This window comes from Andrena cerasifolii, chromosome 13 (assembly GCF_050908995.1).
Source record: "Andrena cerasifolii isolate SP2316 chromosome 13, iyAndCera1_principal, whole genome shotgun sequence".
In the NCBI taxonomy this organism is placed as follows: domain Eukaryota; kingdom Metazoa; phylum Arthropoda; class Insecta; order Hymenoptera; family Andrenidae; genus Andrena; species Andrena cerasifolii.
The window spans coordinates 10,957,501-10,974,856 of NC_135130.1; the positions used below are offsets into that span (position 1 = coordinate 10,957,501).

Below are 17,356 nucleotides of genomic sequence, written 5' to 3' on the forward strand. Positions count from 1 at the left end.
CGGAGCGATATTACGGTAACGGTACAGGAGATTAGTCGCGACGAGCGCATCTCGCAAATGGTTGCACAGTTGCCTCAGCCTGGGATTTATTATTGGCTAATTTTTAACCATTCCGCGGGAGCGGAGTGAATCGTTGAGGATGCATTCCTAATTACCTAACTATTCTGCTCTAAGGTTAGCAGCGTGAATTTCGATGCTTCTGAATTATCGACAAGAATGAGAAGCTCGCGAACCGATGCGGCGGTGAATTTGTCGGATGCTCGATTTTTAAGGGGGGAGCCTGGTGTAACTAAATGAAAATCGAGGCATTTTTCGGGATTTTTTTTTAAAGAAAGTATTTGATAGATCTTTCTGAAACTTTCAGGATATTGTATTAACAGGTTAAGGTATACAACAAAAAAATTTTATTAAAAAAGAGCGGCAAATAACAAAGTTATGCCCAGTCCGTTGGCGACGCAATTATTGCACTGCGGGCAACGTAGCGTCTTTCGGTTTCATCTGAAACCAAAAATCGAACAATTTTCTTTTAGCTTACGAGTGTACGCACAGAATGAAGAAATTTGAAACTTAAAAGATGCAAAATGAACAAATGGCGGCCTCTTGAATAAAAAGTTCACTGTTTCCAACGAAATTTTGCCTTAAATGTCTAAAAAAAGTTATTTATTTAAACAATATCATTATACCAATAACTTAGTACTATGAAGAAAATGTTCACAAATATCCGTGCACAAGGCCAAGTCGATTGGTTGAATATTTTTTGAGTTACATTGCCCGCAAAGTATAAAACTGTCGTTTCGAGAAAAACGCATTTCAAGTTTTGTGGTAGCCTGGCGCTCCGTAGCAAAATCGGCTATATCCGCTTTAATTTTTCGAATTTCGTTTTGCTGCTTTGGGAGCATATTGTCGTGATGTTTAACTATTGATTTATGTAAAAAAAAAAAATCGATTTCTTCGATCCGCTACACCAGGCTCCCCCCTTAAGGTACGCGAGCGTAGCGATCTACCTGTACAGGTTTCCGTTGCGCGAGTGTCTCTGGTTTCTGGCGATGCTTATTCCCTTCACGGTTGGCAGTCGTGAGTGTCGCTTTCTCGATAAGCCATGTAAAACGCAGACTTTTTCGAAATTGTGAAACCGCGTTTGACCCACATGCCCGACACAGCGGGCTTTCGAGTCGATACTTGCGACACTATGCTGCAACGTGATCTCCGAGAACCGCACGCGAGCGGTTCATTTCTTTTTCGCCTCCTCCTTTCTTTGTTTCTCTATCTCTACAAGCCCCGTCCTCTCTACGATACCGCGGCGTAGGGCGTAGACCTATCGGTGTCGCTCAGAGTTGGGCAAAATGTAATCTAATTACAACTTACAAATTAGGATTAAAATGTAATTGCGTAGTCGATTGCACGTTATTTTCCGTAATCGTTCATTTAGGTAGTTGACCATTTGGTTTCGTCAACTACCTAAATGAACGATTACAGAAAATAATGTGTAATCAACTGCACGATTACATTTTAATCCTAATTTGTAAGTTGTAATTAGATTGCATTTTGCCCAACTCTGGTGTTGCTGTACGCTGAACAGCAATTGATTTGCAATGAACCAAGGCGCGCTAAGGGATCCGCATTTCGCAGCCGGTTAGATGGTACTTCAGGAGATGCTTTTGACACTGACGCGGCATTACGACGCGCGACGCCAGGCTAACAGTACCCGATAACGTTTCGAAATTAAAGATTACGCGATTCACAGAAACGCCGCGCCGTTCTAATCGCACCACTATGTTTTCTGTTTCAGGATACATAAACTGCAATGCCAACACGCTGCAATCGCTCGCACAGCTACATGGTGAGTGAAAGACGGCGCATTAACGGTTTCATTAGCATTGATAGGTGCGTGTGTGTCTGTGGCCCGGCGTGGAGGCTCTCCTCCGCAACGCGTAATTCCCTCTTCTTTTCGTCGCAATCGCTGAGAAATGACTGGTCGCCAACCTCTATGTACTTATCTCGGTAGCCGATTTAGGTGCAGACGCACCTTCACCTTCGGTTGCTTTCCTTTCCACCTTTACTTCTTTCCGTTGCCGTGGATTGTCCCCTTGCAGTCCCGTTGCGCGTGTAATGAATACCCGAAACTTGAAACCACGACCTACTCTACCGAAATCGCAAACTCGCGATGCGAAGGAAGAACCGCGTGGGCTGTCAATTGAGTGGCCGCAGCTAGCGATTGACCGAAGAAGAGCACAGTCTGGAATTACGAGTGCATGCGCAGAGTTGTACCCGTGACAGACATACCTGGACGAAATCGCACGCGTGACAGACACGCATCAGGTGGTTCGCTGATGGGACGATTGCTGCGGAGAATGAATCTCGGAGCGTGAAATGTGAAATGCAAGCGTATACTGTTTCGTAACGAGACGCGAGTTCCGCGCAGGCCAGTCTGTATGCCGCATCGCTAACCCCCCACTTCCATCTCGATCGAACGTGTCCAACTAACTTGGCCGTGAAAAATCTCGTTGTCCCTGTGATGTCCTACCATTTTTTCCGCGCAATATTACCCTAATAACACATTCTCACAATCCAAATCACTCCACCAAGGTCCTGAAACTCAAGACCAACCCCTTTTCCCCAATCGCAAATCACTTGACGATGTACCTAAGCGGTCCCCGTCTCAAGATGACCGGTGCGAAACCCCTTCGCTTATTCGCCCTACGAGGCACGAGTCCCCCCCTCTTTACTAAATCTAAACAAATCCCTCGCCCCAAAAATTCCTTAAATCGAGACCTCGTCTCATCTCTACTCTAAGACCCTACAAATCAAAACCACGATCACCCCTTTCCCGTTAATGACCCCAAAATCCATTCGACGGGTTGAGCAAATTATTCCCCAGCCATAAAAATCCCGGAAATGTAACCGCGGAGAATATTTGGTGCACGTGACATCTCATCGGTTATTCCCCTCCTACTTCGCGTGATCGGTGTTGCTGCTCTGCTGACAAATTATTCGGCCGAATGTGCGTTGTTGAGTTTCCGCGATTCACGAGCTGGCCAATTGCCGGAGCACACGTGCAACCGAAGAAGAGCTGCTCGCTTGCGAAACGCTTGCTCGAGACTTACAATTAGCGAAATGCTTCGTGCCGGAGCGAGCAAGTCCTGCGAGGAGCAGTGCGAACGAGCTAGCGTGTGCCCGCTAACGACACCGAGCAGCAACCCTCTCACCTTTACGCAGTCACGGTCCTGTTTGCGGGACATCCCTTCCTTCCAGGGTAATGTGTATTCAGCAGTATCGACGGCTCACTCGCCTCGCACTACTCCAGCTGAATGGATGCATCGAGGAGAGGGAGATTGTCGTCGCTATCATCTACAAAAGTCGTCGCACAGTGGGACGGATCGACGTTTCGGTAGGCATTCAGTTCGTTTCTTCCAGATTTCATCATTTAATGATTATAATCTAAGATTGCAGGTAATATATTGTATAATAAATATAATAATCATTTTTTTTTCTCGTCGCTCTTTTTAATAATGGGACTTGAAGAGTCCCTTCATGTTGATTTCCATATATATGGATCGGGGCTTATTAATAAATTATTTAGAACATCTTGATTTGTCGTTTTTCGGATGCTCTTTTTGCGCATAATTCGTAGTAGTTTTTAAAATCATTATTTCGAGCGTTCTGGGCTTCCTCGGTTAAATATTCTAAAAGAAATTTTAGATTTCCATTTTTAGAAAATGATCAGCCTTTACACATTGGAATAGTTTTAGTTAGTCTTTCTCTTGTAATGAAAAATATAAACACTTATATTCTATTGCCAAATTAAGATTTTTTGTTACCATTTTCGTATTTTCCTGAATCAAAAGAATTGTTCGCATTTGTCCGTAAATTCAAGCATACCTCATAATTCTGGATAGATTCAATTGCACAAAATTCAATTATTCATATCCGACCGCATCCGACCCTTTGAAAAATTCATATTTTTTTGCACAAACGCAGGCACAAGTCAGGAGAAATATACTATTTTGCTCCAATTTTTTATTTTGCAATAATAATTGTGCAAATTGGATGTTTTTAACTTTAAATTACACTAATTGAGTAATGTTCAAATATAATAATAATGAGTAATATATGTTGGAAGCGAAGCGCGCAGAGGTGTGCAACGTGCAATAGTAGGAATGAAACGCTAGATAAATAAGAATGAATCATGTATGTAATCAGAGAGTGATTGGAATCGAATTTTGGGGAACCTTTTTAAAAACTACTGCGAATTATACGCAAAAAGATCAGCCGAAAAATGACAAATCAAGATGATCTAAATAATTTATTAATAAGCCCCGATCCATATATATGGATGTATATATATGGAAATCAACATGAAGGGACTCTTGAAGTCCCATTATTAAAAAGAGCGACGAGAAAAAAAATAATGATTGTATTTATTATACAATATATTACCTGCAATCTTAGATTATAATCATTAAATGATGAAATATGTAAGGAATGAACTGAATGCCTTCCTAAACGTCGATCCGTCCCACTGTGCGTCGGCTCGTATCGAGGTTTCTTAATCATCGTCCTTTCGCGCGATACTTTTGGCCGAACCGCTTTGGAAGCCAGAGAGGTTGATCGTTCCAGTTGCAAAGGGATAGGTGTACCTACCGTGACTCAATACCGTAACGCTCGATGAGCGGTAGAGGATTTTCGAGCGAATGGTTAGGCATGGCCGTAAAACGCATCGAAGCCAAGGCGCAAGGTTTTCCTTGTCCTACATTCCTAGCATCCTTGGTAAAGTATCGCGGTGTCAATGTTCTCCGTTTCCAAGACGAATGTTAGAAACTCCTCAGCCCGTTTTCTTCGTTCGCTGGTTTTCCTCGGTCGATGATATTGCATTCGCAATAAACTTTGGATGATTACGTTTGATTGAAGGGACCGTTAGAAAGTTGGCGGGAAAGAGGAGACACCACTAAAGGTCCTTTCTCGCATCGCGTGCATTGCTGCCGAGAGTGGCGAGTCACGGGGGAGAGGAGATTCGCTGAAAAGTGGCGGTGACAGGTGACGCATCCGATCGAGGCATTCGATTATACCTAGTCGCGTCGAGAGCTCTCCGTCTTCGTTCGTCGCGAGATGCTCGTCAGATGCTCGCGAGTAACCCGTTTCCCCAAGGACGATAAAGCCGATTCTTTGGCCACTTGTAAATCAACGATTATCACGGAGGAGCTTATAGCTTCGCGGCGGCGCAATTAAAGGTAATTGCACCGCGGGTCCTACTCCCCTCGATCCCCTGAATCGTAGCGACACAGCTACGAGCTACTTTTAGGTGGCCGAGCGACGGGAACCAGAGTCTAACGATAAGTGGCATCTGGTGTAACGTGACAGCTCACGTTTACAAACGCGCGATCGCAGGTGCTCCTTTTCTCAATTGTTCTTTCACATTTCTGCGCGTTGCCTTCGAGTGGCTCCTTAAGGGGGGAGCCTGGTGTAACTAAATGAAAATCGAGGCATTTTTCGGGAATTTTTTTTAAAGAAAGTATTTGATAGATCCTTCTGAAACTTTCAGGATATTGTATTAACAGGTTAAGGTATATGACAAAAAAATTTTATTAAAAAAGAGCGGCAAATAACAAAGTTATGCCCAGTCCGTTGGCGACGCAATTATTGCACTGCGGGCAACGTAGCGTCTTTTGGTTTCATCTGAAACCAAAAATCGAACAATTTTCTTTTAGTTTATGAGTGTACGCACAGAATGAAGAAATTTGAAACTTAAAAGATGCAAAATGAACAAATGGCGGCCTCTTGAATAAAAAGTTCACTGTTTCCAACGAAATTTTGCCTTAAATGTCTAAAAAAAAGTTATTTATTTAAACGATATCATTATACTAATAACTTAGTACTATGAAGAAAATGTTCACAAATATCCGTGCACAAGGCCAAGTCGATTGGTTGAATATTTTTTTAGTTACATTGCCCGCAAAGTATAAAACTATCGTTTCGAGAAAAACGCATTTAAAGTTTTGTGGTAGCCTGGCGCTCCGTAGCAAAACCGGCTATATCCGCTTTAATTTTTCGAATTTCGTTTTGCTGCTTTGGGAGCATATTATCGTGATGTTTAACTATTGATTTATGCAAAAAAAATCGATTTCTTCGACCTCCTACACTAGATTCCCCCCTTAACCGTAACACGGCCCCCTTCCGCGGGACGCGGACCTTGATAACGCTTGTGCCTCGCCGCGGAAATCGCTCGCAAGCGTACAGTATGTAGAAACAGGTGTAACCGTAGTTTTACGCGCGGTTGCAGCCGCGACAGCGTATCCCGTACACCTGGTTTTTCGTCGCGCCGATTTCCGAATCGCAACCGAGACGAATGCCAGCCGACAATAAACCTTTCTATCGGGATCACAGTGATCGCAGGAGTCGAAAGTCTGGGCTCTCGTGTTCCGCCGCTATTCGTATCGCTGCCTGTAATACCTACTGTAATACAACTTATCGGAGGATAGCAGGCAAGAAACGAACTCCGTTCTCGTAATTGGATCGGTTCGAATCGATACGCGGTAACGGTACACCTGGCCGAGCTATTTGCCCGCTCGTCTTACCAACTGCCCGATACACCCCCAAAAGGCAATCAAAGTTTCGCGACTTTGATAATCCGATTGATCCGATCTTTGAAGTGTGTCACTAAACGTAGAGGACGTGGAGGAAAGTGCAGAGCGAGGGAGAGAGAGGGAAGAGAGAAAAAGATCGGAACCGGGGATACCTGTTTTCAAGACCTTCCTTAAGGGGAGGTTCTGGTCTAGAGCCCCAAAAAAATAGGTGATATTTAGGAATTAATTAAAGGAAAACTACTATATATAATTTAATGGGACTTGTTGCATTGTATTAAGGATGTCTTATGTTATAGAAATATATTTTTTGTTTTATAATTAATCAGTGCAAACAGCCCTGGCGAGTCGTTAAAGTTAAGGCGTCAAAAAATTGATCCAAATCGGTGGGACCTGTATCTCTAAAAGTTATTATCCGATTCGACTGAAACCTTTTTTATTTTGAAGATTATTCTTTTTTCTAGGGGGGGGGCCAGAAATAATTACAAAAATCACATTTTTTAGAAAATAACGACACTTGAAGTTTGAAATCACTTTTCCCTATAATAGTCGTCCTTTCAACGCCTTTAAAAATTACAAATTTTCAATTTTTTTAATTTTGTATGTCTCCCTCCCTCTAGCCAGAAGTATATTCTCCAAAATAAAAAAAGTTTCAGTCGAATCGGATAATAACTTCTGGAGATACAGGTCCCACCGTTTTGAGAACACTGTTTCGAGAAAAACGCATTTGAAGTTTTACGTGAGCGCCGAGTAGCCGGTTGTGACCCATGTATTTGCCGCGACTCAAATGCCTACAACTTGGGGAATTTTACGAATTTCAACAAATCCTTTTAAACCCGTACTCCTAAAAGATTGAACATTCGAAAAATGATATAAAAAAAATCGACATTTAGACCAGAACCTCCCCTTAAAGTTTTACGTGAGCGCCGAGTAGCCGGTTGTGACCCATGTATTTGCCGCGACTCAAATGCCTACAACTTGGGGAATTTTACGAATTTCAACAAATCCTTTTAAACCCGTACTCCTAAAAGATTGAACATTCGAAAAATGATATAAAAAAAATCGACATTTAGACCAGAACCTCCCCTTAACGCGTTGCGAGTCGCGTCCCGTATTGTGGGCACTTTGGCGTCAGTGTCGTTCCATGTTGACGCGAATGCTGAGACATTATCAGGGGTGTTCCACGCCTTCCTCCGGCGAAGTAAGCTTGAAAAACGCGCGAGAACAGAGTCTTTTGTACGTTGTTTTACATAACTCGGCACGGCACCACTTGATTTGGAAGTTTGGTTGGTTATTTAGGTATGAACGTTCGGTGTATGCCACGTGGCACTGTGAATTCGGAAGGCCGAATGAATATCAAATGAAACTGTCAAGCTTCTGCCGGCTTTTCCAACTCCCTGCGCACTCGATCCAATTGGAGATGCAACCTCGTCGAAATCACGCGAAACGCCCCGCAGTTTCGCTTACACAAGACTTTTGAAAGGTCAGGAGTGCAGAGCGTTGCTCATTCCCTTTCTTTCGCGAATTCGTTGCGGCACGTTGAATAGTTACCTACAGATATGTAGATTCAGCGGTCACTCGGATATCAAATTTTTCACCGAGCAGCGCCAATTTTTCTCCACGCTTCTCCGAAGCTGGGGTAAATGGAGAAGAGGACTGCCTCCCTTCTCCAAAGCGGCTGCAAACGATTCCACTGGACCCTTGTTGTCAGGTGTAATTTACATTTATTCGGCGCGCACCTGTAACAATTTCGTTCGTTGCCCCGGCAAGTGTTAGGCGCGCGTGCACACTCGTTTTTGCCTGTGGGATAGCGAGCGTAGGCAGGATCCATAGACGCTGTCCGTTAGCCAGGATTCCCCGACAGCGACACACGTTTCCGTATATTCATGGCTCGACAATTTCACAGTCGACGTGCCGCGCCCCGTCCTCTAGCGCACCGTCTCATTCTATATTTCTCTCTCGGTGGTTAGATCGTGGTCTAAGGGGATGGCGAACGGTCGGAGGAGGGCGGAGAGGCAGAAAGCCGGAGAGGTAACTCTCGTCGAGATCGGCGGAACGAGAAGGACGCGGACGAGAGGTGGAGTGGCGGCTGCGAGGTGGTGAGCAGCAGCAGCGGCAGAAGAGGAGGGCTGTCGTAGACGCGCTGCCTCTTGAGACGCGTGCTCGTTAATCCACAGGATTTTCTAAGTCGTTAATAAGCCCATAATTACGAATTTTTATTTAACTCGCGCTGGCAAACGAAACTGTGACGGTGGAGTTAGAGGGGTCAAAGAGGTCGGGCGGTTCAGAGGGGCGAAGGAGTGTCGGGTGGGCCAGACAGCTGAGAGATTACAAAAAAAATGAACCGGCGAAAATGTCGCGCCTCCAGTAACGTTTTAATTACTGCTTCCACCTTGATTGCCATTATTCCCCATCCCGCCAGTCTCCGCGACCGATGCGACTCGTTTTCGCGATATCGCCTCCGCCTCCCTTGTCATTCAGACGATTTCAATCTTTCCCTCAGTGGGGTTAATTGATACTCCTCCCAACAGTAATTAACGCGCCTTCGCTCGATCTCGGAACCTACGTATGTATGTACCTACTTATCCGTCGTTCCAAACAATTCGAGGAGCAGGCTCGACGGATTCTCTAACGTTTTCTTCATCTTCTAAGGGTTTAGTTAAGGGGAACACCACTGCGATGGCCGGAAAAGTAAGCCATTTTTATGAATTTTTTTCAGGAATAATTTACAATTTTCGTAGAATAATTTTATTACCTAACTTTAGTACAATGTCTTCAGAGACTATAACAAAAAATAAAGAGAAAAACATGCATAGATTTTAATATATTGATTAATCTTCTGGTCGAATGTGTAACTATGGAACAGCAGGTCCGAAATCAAATTTCATTCTTTTTTTATAAACTATATGAGCGTAGCTTCCGTCGCACGTATCGATTTTTTAAACAAATTATTTTTGTAGAAATGGTGCGCTTTAGAAGAAAAGTTTCGAAAATCCGCGAATAAAATGGACAGTTTTTCGAGCGTATTTTAATAAATTTGTTTTCAATCAATGAATCTGTATCTGCAACGCAAACTACACTCGTATAGTTTGTAAAAAAATAATGAAATTTGATTTCGGACCTGCTATTCCATAGTTACACATTCGACCAACGTGTCGCGGGGAATCTAGAAAATTAATTAATATATTCAAATTTATGCATGTTTTTCTATTTTTTATAGTCTCTTAAGACATTGTACTACAATTAGGTAATGAAAATGTTACATGAAAACTGTAAATTATTCCTGAAAAAAATTCTTAAAAATGGCTTACTGTACCGGCCGTCACAGTGGTGTTCTCCCTTAACGAGCGAGCGGGAGCGATTTGGATTTTACTGCTATGAAATTGTTATCGGTTTGCCGATGTCGTCTCTTCGTAATGGAGCAGCCCATGGCTTCGTTCATCTTTCGTCTCGGCCATGCCGCCTATTCCCCATATTACGTGTAGGTACTACGTGCTTCTCCTACTGTCTTACTGTTACTCGATTCGTCCGCATCGGTGGGAGGTATTATATATGTAACGAAAGTATACTTTTGTTAATCCGAATCTTGCCGCGCTCCTCATGCTTCGCGCGCCTTTTAATGGACGACCGCTAGATGGAACGAGGGGAGATGGGTATTACGTAATAGAGCACATGTACAAAGTATACAAAAGGATATTATAGATCGAGTAAAATAAATAGAGAAGCGAGAGTTGTAAACTTTAATTGTCGTTTCTTTGTTTACAGGTAGGAGTGTAAATAATGTAAATAATTGTTGTAAGTTAGCGAATAAAATTTTAAACTTTGTTTACAGGGAAGCATATTTCAGTTTATTTATTCATCGCTAGCGATAATAATTAAGGAGCCTTATATATATATACGTACGTCCATACGCACCAAGAAAAACGAAACAGTGGAACCACGCAAGAAGTCGATCTTATCGCGACTGTTTTTTTCGGTAGTTTTCAGAGACGCGACGTAATCAGACGCCGCGCCGCGCCGGCCTCGATGATAGCGGGCCAAGAGACTTTCCGTTTGTCAACTGCTTCACGCTGTGCCGCAGCGATGCGATAGCATAGGTATCTATGCGCAGAGATAGAGCTGTGGTTCATCGGGATGAGATACGAAGTAGGTGTTCTAATTGGAAGGAAAGCGAGAAGCGTGGAGATCGACAAGTCGTTGATACGCGCTTTTCAGATTTGCACGCGTGCGAATCCGTTTCACCGATAGAGCAGGAGCAAACCAGTTGCTCGGTTTCGATTAAAAATACTTTCTCCGACGGAAATTTCCCCCGTTTAAATAAGCAGAACTCGCGATCTACTCCGATCCAAGTGGAGCTCGGACCGCTCGTATTTCCTTTGAAACGTTAAACGAGCTCTCTCGAGGGAAACTTTATCCTTCCTCCGTTTCGCCAGGCAGAAGAATTTATGAATTTCTCGCGATTCCCGAGGTCAGCGACGCATCCCGAATTGGATGTAGTTCTGACTGCGACTCTCTTTCTACGAGAAAGTCAATCCCTTAAGCCTTATCTAAAATTAAATCGACCGCTGGATTAAGGACCGACCGGGTAAATCGTTGCGGGCGATTCGAGGGTGCCTAGGGCAGGAAGAACGTCATGAGAGAAGAATAGCCAGCGTCGTCCACGAGACAATATTCATTATATTCTCGCAACAATGGCCGATTATTACGATAAATCCTCCCCTTCCTACGCAACCGGATTTTCTATTAGTACTCCTCGAATTGGTTTAGATGCCGCGCTTCTCTGCTTCCGTCTTTCCATTTTCACTCGCCACGGAATCGTTTATGAAAGCGTGAAAACGCTGCTGGTGGCATGGCGGCGCGTAATAACATTGACACGCGTCGAGGCTAGAAACGGTGGATGCCGGTGACGATGCTAGATTTCGGGACGCAGCGAGTCATTGCAACATTAGCATAGCACTGGGACGAAATCATACGGCGAACAGTTCGTTTCTCCGTACCTATTAGAGACCACGGTATGGTACGTGTAGCAAAAAGACACGTGTATTACATATATCCGTACCTCGATCCGTATAGCTGTTAATACACGGGTACCCGTGCACTATTTCACGTGTATCAACGTATCTGTTTATTTTCATCAGAATTGGGCATTAACTACGGGAGAATGGGCAATGGCGGTCACTTAAGCAATAAGTGTAATAAAACCGAGTGATGTTTTTCAATTTTAAGGATTATCGTTGCGTCTAAAGAGAAGCTCGCTTATTACCAGTAATGCCTTAATTTTTTGTATCGAAATAGGTGATCGATTAAATAAATCTTGTTAATTTTATAATTGTGTTACTAGTTACAATCTGAAAATTTGTAAAACCATACTTTCCGCGTATTATTCTAGTAAATATATTTAAGTACATTAATTCTTTTATGAATTTCGCAATCCCTCAGAGTTCTGGGATATCTGTAAATATTGAAAATCAGACGAATCAAAATACGGATACGTTAATATACGTGTATTTATAAATACACGAGTATCTAAATTCACGTGTATTTAAATACACGAGTATCTAAATTCACGTGTATTTAAATACACGAGTATCTAAATTCACGTGTATTTAAATACACGAGTATCTAAATTCACGTGTATTTAAATACACGAGTATCTAAATTCACGTGTATTTAAATACACGAGTATCTAAATTCACGTGTATTTAAATACACGAGTATCTAAATTCACGTGTATTTAAATACACGAGTATCTAAATTCACGTGTATTTAAATACACGAGTATCTAAATTCACGTGTATTTAAATACACGTGAAATAGTGCACGGGTACCCGCGTACTAAAAGATACACGGATTGAGGTACGGATACGTTTAATACACGTGTACACGTGTATTTAAATACACGTGAAATAGGGATCTCTAGTACCTATCCACGTACTATTTTCATCAGGATCCTCTAAAGCGGGCCATATGGAAAAGCAGCTCGCGTTTCACACGCACGGTCACCGTAATTTATTATCCATTAGTGCCGCGATTGGTTGGATGATAAAGCGGTCGGTGTAGCAAGGCTGACGAGCGCGGAGGGGAACGTGGCAGGATAAGGCCAAAGGGAGCCCGTTCCGTTTGTACGTAGTATCGTTCCGGTAGACGGCAGCCAAGGATGGCATACGCGAATCCTGCGGTCCACAGAGGCAAAGTGTCTGGCGAGAACAGAGAAAGGAGAAGGCTGTTCTTGGGTTTTCCGTAAAGTATCGAGATGCGCAACAAGAGGGACGACGAAGAAAACGTAGCGTAGCGGGAGAAGGAAAGGCGGAACGGTCCGGGCCGGGCATGCTGGAGGTAGAGCTACCTGTAATATTGATCCATACTATATAGCTTCTAGCGGCTGTGGCTGCTAGACGCGTGTTAGAGGGATGTTCCACAACTGTCCCGGAGTGGTGAAATGAAAGCGACGCCTTCCCCGCCGCGCTCGTAGGTGACCACGAGATCTGACCCGACCCGACCCGACCCGATACTCCACTTCGTTCTCTTGCCTCTTTCTCCATTATTTTTCAGCAAGATTCGACGAGGCGACACCGCGGGAGAAGCCAAAGGACGCATAGACCAATCGCCGCGTCCTTTAGTACAATTAGTAAATAGGAACTATTTCTATCGCGGCAAGAAAGAGTAGCCGTGTCGCGGGCATAATTTTGGATACAAGTATTCACCGATTTATATAAGTATTTATCCCGCTTTACCGTGGACGTTAAATATACAGGCGTTGCTCGTTTAAAACTTGTAATAAGGTGTAATTTATGGATAGTAATAGATGGATGTAAATGTCGGCCGTTGGTAAATAGTTGGAAGGGAATATGCCAGGAATATTTTTTCTTGAAATCATAGCTCAACGACTCTTGGATATATCGTCGGGTTTTCCCCCCAAAATATCTGTAAACTTTAACTTGCTGCTACTTTATACAGTTCTGGTCGTTAAGGATTGCCAGTCTCGTCGAGATAACGATCGATGCCTTCGCTCACGATAAGATTATTCCAACTGCAAGTCCCCTGGATTACGGTTTCTCCGCACGACAGTGGGGCGACGCGTACCTACAAATTTCCGGACATGGGCGAAAATATCAAGTACCCTTTTTATCGATATAATTACATGATCATTATCCTTGAGTACTAATGGATGCGAAATTGTGAAAAAATAAACGTTTTAAATCCCGAATTTTTAGCAGTAAATACGTTCACATCTGGAGACAGTTGTCGTATGAATAAAATTAGTAAATAATTAGTATTAGAATAATGAAAAAAAATCTACCGATAAGTATGTATGTGTAGGTAGGTATCTATACACCGTAGCTAAGCAAACGTTAGCAATTCACCAGACCTTTGCAGCGTTATTACATTTAATTGAATTGCCATTAATCATTAAAATCTCGAACAAGTGTTGGCGGCGAATTTGAATGTCAGCCGCGTGTTCTCATTGGGGTGAAACGTTGGTTAGGCGCCGTTCAAAGCAGAGGGATTCGCCTTTCAATACAGGTAGCTGTTCGTGTAGAAAGAAAGGATAGGGCCGCCAAGTGGCACCGTTTGACAAACGCGTACTCACTACTTAGTTGACGAGCAAATGAATGGACAGTGAATCAGACATTCCTCTCGACTCTCGAGCAGCCAAATCCGTTTCGATCAGTCCGCGGTGTAACGTGAAACGACACGAATGTTCCGCGGCTATGCTGGGAAAGGAGGCAAGACGCGGCTGACGTGAGGAGTCAACGGTGAGTCAGCCTCCGCATGGCGCAGGGAAAGTGTTAAATAATTTTGGCCGAAAGTCACGCCTCGTCGCGTTAACCGAAATACGAGCGCCCCAACGACCCTCGGAGGCCGCTATAAACCCGCGATTATCCCTGCAGATTATTGTAGGTGTACCTACACCGAACCAGCTGCTTGCTCACTGCCCATGCGCCTCTCGAAACCCGGAGCCTTTGCTTTTATCGCGTTTCGCGTCTTGTATCACGACCACGCGTATTCGCCTTGTTAGCAGATCGGTGCAAAAGGCCGGCGAACCCATCGAATCGTGGTCACGTCCCGAGGTGTTCACCCTTCCCGCGGGGTGGTCAGCTTTCTCTCTGCCTCGGCAACTGGCGCCTCGGAACGAAATGATCCAACTGTTGAGAGCGTTGAAGGCGTTCATAGCGGAGAGTCAACGCGCCACTTTTTCCAGCTCCAAAACCTTTCGCGTAGATTCTCTTTTGAAGCGGAAAGGAACAGATTCTTGAAAGCAATTCGTTCCTTGCTTTTTTCCTTTGTTTCTCCGCGAAATAATCAGTGAATGCCATGGAATACGAAAGAAGAGTTGCGTTTATGTGCGAATATAAAAGAGAAACGTCGCGGATGGTCGTGAATGAAATGGAAAAGAATAAATGGACGAGCGTCAAGAGCGCAGCAGCGTCAAGAGCGTTGGATTTGCCGCCTGTGAACCTCCATTGTCCGCTGTTACACCGTATCCGGCCGAATTGCCGCGTTTGGCCAACAAAAGAAGCGTACGCGCGTTAACGTTCAACGACTGTGCACTATACACATTCCTGGGTTAATTAATACGCGCGGAGAGCGTGGATAGTGGATGATTAGTGTAAGAAAGCAATGTTGCGTCGTGTATCCTCGATTCAAAATGCCTATATGCGTACACACGGGCACAGGTGCTCGATAGAACTATGGCGAAGTTGTAAAATTGGCAGTTTAATAGTGGCGCATCGGTTCGAGCTAAAAAGCCTGAGCACCGTCTCGCCGTGGACCGGATTCACTTATTTAACGCCATTTGGGTGTTTTTTTTTAAGATATCGGGATGAAATTGACGCTAAAAAATAGGATAAAATTATTCCTTTCTAATGATGTATAATATATTTTTGACATTTATTTATTTTTCAATTTTTTCTTTTAACTTAATTGTGATTAAAAAAAATTGAAAACTTATTTAACGCCATTTGGGTGTTTTTTTTAAGATATCGGGATGAAATTGACGCTAAGAAATAGGATAAAATTATTCCTTTCTAATGATGTATAATATCATATTTTTGACATTTATTTATTTTTCAAATTTTTCTTTTAACTTAATTGTGATTAAAAAAAATTGAAAACTTATTTAACGCCATTTGGGTGGCTTTTTTAAGATATCGGGATGAAATTGACGCTAAGAAATAGGATAAAATTATTCCTTTCTAATGATGTATAATATCATATTTTTGACATTTATTTATTTTTCAAATTTTTCTTTTAACTTAATTGTGATTAAAAAAAATTGAAAACTTATTTAACGCCATTTGGGTGGTTTTTTTAAGATATCGGGATGAAATTGACGCTAAAAAATAGGATAAAATTATTCCTTTCTAATGATGTATAATATATTTTTGACATTTATTTATTTTTCAATTTTTTCTTTTAACTTAATTGTGATTAAAAAAAATTGAAAACTTATTTAACGCCATTTGGGTGGCTTTTTTAAGATATCGGGATGAAATTGACGCTAAGAAATAGGATAAAATTATTCCTTTCTAATGATGTATAATATATTTTTGACATTTATTTATTTTTCAATTTTTTCTTTTAACTTAATTGTGATTAAAAAAAATTGAAAACTTATTTAACGCCATTTGGGTGGCTTTTTTAAGATATCGGGATGAAATTGACGCTAAGAAATAGGATAAAATTATTCCTTTCTAATGATGTATAATATATTTTTGACATTTATTTATTTTTCAATTTTTTCTTTTAACTTAATTGTGATTAAAAAAAATTGAAAACTTATTTAACGCCATTTGGGTGGTTTTTTTAAGATATCGGGATGAAATTGACGCTAAGAAATAGGATAAAATTATTCCTTTCTAATGATGTATAATATCATATTTTTGACATTTATTTATTTTTCAAATTTTTCTTTTAACTTAATTGTGATTTAAAAAAATTGAAAACTTATTTAATGCCATTTTCAGTGGTTTAAATCGAATGTCCGGGAAACTTTTCGTTTGCAAGTTATAAGGAAAAGTCGAAAAATATAGGAATGCAGCCAAATATAGTTCTGTTTAAATTAAAGGCCAATGACTTCGGACAGTAATATTTTGAGAAATGGGACGAAGTGGGAAGTGAATTTTGCATGATTGTATACAGGAAGGTGCGCTGAAAAGATTCCGTCCTGGTGGGACTTGAAATATATTCCTTGTCGATTTTAAATAATGTCGCAATTTTCCTGACCGTACTGAGAATTATTTTTTAATAGATTATTTACATTAATTACTAATAGAAGCTGATGTTTAGCGCAAAAGATTGGCCTTTAATTTAAACAAAACTAAATTTCGCTGCATTCCTTTATTTTTCGACTTTTCCTTACAACTTGTAAACGAAAAGTTTCCTGAGCATTCGATTTAAACCACCGAAAAGGTCATTAAATAAACTACCAACTGAGCAGTTTCCATTTTTTATATCACAATTAGGTTACAAAAAATTGAAAATAAATAAAAGTAAAAAATATTAAATTACACACCATTAGAAAGGAAAATTTGTATCCTATTTTTGGGCGTCAATTTCATTCCGACATCTGAAACAAAAAAAAAAACAAATGACGCTAAATAATTGTATCCGGCCCACTGTGCGTCTCTACGAAGTCGTCCTATTTCAGTGTTTCGTGGATTCTTCAATGGGATCAGTGGAAACTGAATGAGATGCGAGAGGTGTGAGGTGTGATACACACTCCGTACGATACGACCCTAAGTCAGTCGAGGCTCCTTTTCCCACGGCTGTTTTCA

General features: G+C 42.0%; 1 protein-coding gene across 1 annotated transcript in view; it reads left to right on the top strand.

Moving 5' to 3' along the window:
• Orb2 (cytoplasmic polyadenylation element-binding protein orb2) overlaps positions 1–17,356 on the top strand; it is a 69,537-nt gene that overhangs the window by 42,047 nt on the left and 10,134 nt on the right. The window contains exon 3 of the mRNA XM_076825163.1: positions 1,790–1,840. Within this exon, the coding sequence (XP_076681278.1) occupies positions 1,790–1,840 (51 nt within the window). The remainder of the gene's footprint in view (positions 1–1,789; positions 1,841–17,356) is intronic.